The sequence below is a fragment of the Vipera ursinii genome (genome assembly GCF_947247035.1).
Source record: "Vipera ursinii genome assembly, chromosome: 1".
NCBI lineage: Eukaryota > Metazoa > Chordata > Lepidosauria > Squamata > Viperidae > Vipera > Vipera ursinii.
The window spans coordinates 11,324,167-11,330,014 of record NC_139512.1 but is presented as its reverse complement, the minus strand read 5'-3'; the positions used below and the strand labels follow the sequence as shown (position 1 = coordinate 11,330,014).

The 5,848-nt window shown below is 45.0% G+C and overlaps 1 protein-coding gene across 1 annotated transcript; it reads right to left on the bottom strand.

The window, feature by feature from the left end:
• Nucleotides 1–4,006: 4,006 nt before the first annotated feature.
• Nucleotides 4,007–4,276, bottom strand: TINCR (TINCR ubiquitin domain containing; the record flags this gene model as incomplete). Its single annotated transcript, XM_083349819.1, has 1 exon — nt 4,007–4,276. The coding sequence occupies exon 1, from the start codon at nt 4,268–4,270 to the stop codon at nt 4,007–4,009; it is 264 nt and encodes an 87-aa protein (XP_083205945.1). The 5' UTR covers nt 4,271–4,276.
• Between the last annotated feature and the right edge of the window lie 1,572 nt (nt 4,277–5,848).

Sequence of the window (5,848 nt, the reverse complement as noted above, 5' to 3'; positions counted from 1 at the left end):
GGCCCTCAAACATGTCCACCACCCGAGAACAATTAAAAATAAATAAGTGAATGAATAATAAAATAACCGTGAATAAAAACAATAATTTTAAAACAGTAATTAGATAAACTAAAAAGAAGCCGTCTCAAAGGGCAGAATTTGATGGACCACCGGGTGGTGTTTTTTCTCTGCCACCAATTTTCTTTCTTTCGAAAATTGTGGCCTTTCTTTGGTGTTTTAATTCTCACAATTTGCTTATCCAGGAGTAATCCACAGATTATCCACTTTTTCGCGGTATGTTGATTAAAAAAAAAAGCCCAAAATTGATGTTGCTAGCTGAGAAATTCGTTAAGCGAGTTTTTGTCCCATTTAACGAACTTTCTCGCCACGGTTGGTAAGTGAATCACTGCAGTTGTTAAGTTAGTGACGCAGTTGTTCAGGGAATCTGGCTTCCCCCCCCCCACTGACTTTGCTTGTCAGAAGGTCACAAAAGGGGATCACACGGCCCCGGGACACGGCAACTGTCATAAATACATGTCAGTTGCCAAGCATCTGAATTTTAATCACATGACCACGGGGATGCTGCAAGGATTGTTAAGCGTGAAGATGGTCATCATGTCACTTTTTTAAAGTTCCGTTGCAACTGGTCACTGAATGAATTGTTGTAAGTCGGGGACTGCCTGCAAATGAAATTGATTGATTGATTGATTGATTGATTGACACATCCTAGTCCTCCTTTAAAATCTCCTGTTTTTGAACATCTGACAAACCAGAAGTGGCTCAACCTTCCTCCTAAAATCAGAAGGAACCTTTCTATCTTTTAATAAAATGTCTGAGTTTGGAAAGGAACTATCGGGTTTCTTCTGAAAAGGCAGGGCTAATGTGATTTTCCTTCCTGAAAAATGCAAGTTTTCATTTGCTAAAGAAAAATGAAAGGGTGGGGGGCTAGCCTAAGCTCATGGGACATTCTATTCCTCCCGTGAATGAAAATGAATTAGTTCAAAAATTGAATACATGAGTTAAAAATTAAGAAGGGGGATCTAACGTAGGAAATCAATCGTGTCCCATCTCATCAGCCTCTTTATTGGCGAGCTTTCTGTTCTGCCTAGCCCAGTGTTTTTCAACACATAAGTGGACTTCTACTCCCAGAATTCCCCTGCCAGCCATGCTGGCAGGGGAATTCTGGGAGCTGAAATTCACATAACTTAATGTTGCCCAGGTTAAAAGACACTAGGCTAGACTACTTCATGTCAAGTATTTCAGGCAGTTTCTCCCCAGTGAAGATGGTCCAAGGATAATCAGACAGCATTGATGTCTAACGTAGAACTAGAACTCACCCTCTCCTGGTGATTGGCCCAAAGTCACCCAGCCGGCTTTCATGCCTAAGGGAGAACTAGAACTCACCGTCTCCTGGTGATTGGCCCAAAGTCACCCAGCCGGCTTTCATGCCTAAGGCAGAACTAGAACTCACCGTCTCCTGGTGATTGGCCCAAAGTCACCCAGCCGGCTTTCATGCCTAAGGCAGAACTAGAACTCACCGTCTCCTGGTGATTGGCCCAAAGTCACCCAGCTGGCTTTCATGCCTAAGGCAGAACTGGAACTCACCATCTCCTGGTGACTGGCCCAAAGTCACCCAGCCGGCTTTCATGCCTAAGGTAGAACTAGAACTCACCATCTCCTGGTGATTGGCCCAAAGTCACCCAGCCGGCTTTCATACCTAAGGGAGAACTAGAACTCACCGTCTCCTGGTGATTGGCCCAAAGTTACCCAGCTGGCTCTCATGCCTAAGATGGAAACTAGAAGTTACCAACTCCCAGTTCCTTAACCACAGACCAAACTAGTTCTCACGGGAAATAACAATAACTTAAAATAAAAATAACACATGCACTGAATTCAGCACAGCTAAAATTCACTTGACAAGCTCAGGGATGTTTGTTTTTTTTCCTTAAATCTAGCACAGATTTCATTAAAGTATAATTCTCTCCCATCCTGGCAGAGATGAACAGTACTGAACTAAATTTCCTTTTAAAAAAATAAAACAGGCATGTGCATTGAAAATAAATGCATTTTTTTTTAAAAAAAGTGGCATCCGAATCAAAGGTCCTATTTCAAAATGTCTCTATCAAACAAAAGGCATATTAGGAATCTTAATTCTGACAAATCAGGAACTTGCCTGCATAATTATAATGTGTTAGCAGAGGGGGGGGGCCTGTGAAGGAGATGAGAAAAAATAGAACGGGCCTGCCCTTTTTACAGGATTGGACGGTGATATTTTTTTAATGCTCCTGCCAACACCCCTGTAATGTTGCAGGACACTGCAAACCTGGGCATCGGCAGCAAGGTCAAAAAAGTCAAAATGGCGCTGCTGGTTTCCATTCACATCGCTGAAATTCCGTCCCGTTTTTATGTGCGAATATACAAACGGACAACGCTCGTAACACGCAGTGGGAGATGCCTTTTGGAATCTTCAGAACATCCCGATGGATGCTTTGAATAGCAAGCAACTTACTCAAATTTCCCAGGGTTATTTTATTTACAAAGCCTAATTACAGAAGGGTGTTTGCTATGGAAATTGGTCACATGCTTGTTGCAGCCAGGAGTCTTCCCGTCTTTGGCATTTCCATCTAGGAAGGACAACAACAACACGGAAGCCACAGGTGGCCTAACAAGGTCCAAAGTATTTCCCACTACTAATCTGTTTGTCCTTCTCAACCTTCACAGTTTTCAAAAATGCATCAAGCTGCTCGCCTGCGGTTATTTTTCAACCAGAAATCTAAAGTCCCATCCCGAAAGCTTTGATGAGCATCACCAGGATACATTTTTCAGTGTCTGTCTGTCTGTCTGTCTGTCTGTCTGTCTGTCTGTCTGTCTCTCTCTCTCTCTCTCTCTCTCTCTCTCTTTGCGCACTCAGAAACACGGGGGCATGGGCCCGTTTCAAGGGGAGGCACTTCAGGTTTGCCCACTTAGTGCATAGTTCCATCCGATTGCAATCATCATATTCCTCAAAATCAGATTTTGGCCACTCCGTAGGAAGCTAGGTAACAGATAAGCGATAGCCCAGCTTTGAAAAGAGACAGACAGACAGACAGATGACGAGAGAGAGAGAGAGAGAGAGAGAGAGACAGACAGACAGACAGACAGACAGATGACTAATGGATAGATGGATGGATGATTGATAAGTGGATACTGCTAAGCTTGTAAGCCTCCCTGAGTCTTCGGAGAAGGGTGGGATATAAATGGAATTTAAATAAATAAATAAATAAATAAATAAATAAATAAATAAATAAATAAATAAATAAATAAATAAATAAATAAATTGGATAGATAGAAAAGATGATAGATTGATCAATGATGGATGGATGGATGGATGGATGGATGGATGGATGGATGGATGGATAAGAGAGGAAGAAGAAGAAGAAGAAGAGGAGGAGGAGGAGGAGGAGGAGGAGGAGGCGGAGGAGGAGGAGGAGGAGGAGAAGGAGGAGGAGAAGGAGGAGGAGGAAGAGGAGGAGAAGGAGGAAGGAGGAATAGATAGATAGATAGATAGATAGATAGATAGATAGATAGATAGATAGATAGATAGATAGACAGATGAGAGAGGGGGGCAGAGAGACAGATGGAGATAGATCAACAGACAGACTGACTGAATGATGGACAACTCAGCTGATAGATAGAAAGATGCCAACAGGTATAGACAGAAGGTGGCTGGCTGGATGGATGATTGGAAGGATGGATAGACGGACAGCTAAACAGACAAATAATCAACAGTCAGAGGCACAAACAGGTATAAAGGGAGGGCTGTCTGTCCGAATGAATAGATGGACAGACAGGCAGACAGCGAGACAGGCAGACAGATAAACAAATACTCAGGCAGACAGGCAGGGTTCCCAGATATGTGATCACCTCACTGAGGTTGCCTGGTGGCTGCTTCAACAACAACAACAACAACACCCAGACACACAAACACATTTTTAAAAAAACAACACCGCTTTATTTCAGAAGATCCATCCATGCCCCTTTCAGAAACCTACCTTTTCTCACTCACCAGCAAGACCACAGAGCCGTTCTGGATCTTGGCTGCTTTGACCGTTTCGTGCTCGTCCAGCTGACGGGCGTTGTAATGGAAGTTCTTTTTCCAAGAAGTGACACCTTCTCGGACCAGGTAAGCCCTCAAGTCCATCATGGTGTCCGTCGGTCGCACCGTCAGCGGGAGCAACAGGTCTTCCTCGGAGAGGTGGACCTTGATGTGGTACCTCTTCCAACGGGAAAGACTTCTCCGCAGGGTCTCCATCGCCTCCGGCTCCCGAAAGTCCTTCCTTGGAGAACGCGGCAGCCGTCAGGAGCATCCAGCAGCTGAATGCAAGGAGGAGGAACTCCAGAGAGATCCGAGTTTCAGGAAGGAATGCCAGCCACCCTGCAGGGCAGGCCCAACCGGTTCCCGGCATATGCTAGGCTGCATTTTTCCCATTCCAAGGAAGCGCATTGTCTTTCGCCTCTTGGGGTGCGCAGGAAAAAAAAAATCTCCATTTCTTTTACAGAAGGGGTGGCGGGGGTGGAAAACCAGGCCCATCTCATCCAATTTCAGAAATTGCAAAAAAAAAAACCTCCAAAAAAACCCCAAGGGGTTGAGTTCACACAACATGTTTAGCCACAGAGGAACAAAAAGAAACAAGGATCAAATCCACCGAGATGAGTGGGACGTGTGGATGCAAATGCAGGATGTGAGGGCAACTTAAAGGGGTTGGCAGAATTAGAGAATGCTGGGGTAGGGGAGATGTGGAAAAGAAGGGAAATGTGTGTGTGTGTGTGTGTGTGTGTGTGTGTGTCTGTGTCTGTGTCTGTGTCTGTGTCTGTGTGTGGTGCAGAGCAGTGTTTCTCAACCTTGGCTACTTTAAGATGTGTGGACTTCAACTCCCAGAATTCCTTAGCCAGCATTTGTGGATTTTTAGTTCCCAGAATTTCCAGGCAGCATCTGTGGACTTCAACTCCCAGAATTCCCCAGCCAGCATGCTAGCTAGGGAATTCTGGGAGTTGAAGTCCACACAACTTAAGAGTTGCTGAGGTTCAGAAACACAGTCCTAGCTCACAGGACTGGAGTCTCACATCTCAATAACATCATCCACACCCAGAAATAAAACTCAGTTTAGCATGATATACAGACATAAAGACCAAATTTTTAACTGAGTTGCTTAGCCATATGGTTAGCAACTTAAAGTGGTTGTTAAGTGAGCCGGATTTTACAACCTTTTGTGCCACGGTTGTGAAGGCAAAAACTGAAATTGTTAAGTCAATCACACAGTCATTAAGCAGATCCAGCCTTCCCCGTTGACTTTGGTGTCGGAAGCCAGCTGGGAAAGTCACAAATGGCGATCACAAGACCCTGGGGTGCTCAAACCATCATAAATATAAGCTGGTGGCCAGGCGCTCAGAATTCGATCAGGTGATCCTGGAGATGCTGTGATGGCTATAATTGTAAGAACCACTTGTTACAAGTTACAACTATTGTTGTAACTTCAAACAGTTGCTAGACAAATGGCTGTAAGTTGGGGAACACCTGTACAGACATTACAGGTACCTCCTCGGATGTCAGTTCGGGGGATGGCACGTCAGGAACCCAGTTGATCGATGGCTCTGAATGGCCATCTGGAAGAGATTTGGCTGAGGATCCAGCTGGGGAAAGCTTGTAGTGGCCAATGGCCAATGGCCTTCTGCACCTGATCGGAGAACACACAGGGCAGAGAAAAGGCAGGACCAGAGAAGGCCAGCCAGACTACTCAAGAGGTGAGGGCCTTGCCCGTCTCGATGGGCTGCACTGGAAAGCTGGCTATTTATCACAGGGGACAGATGGAGGCATTGCTGGGAACAATGT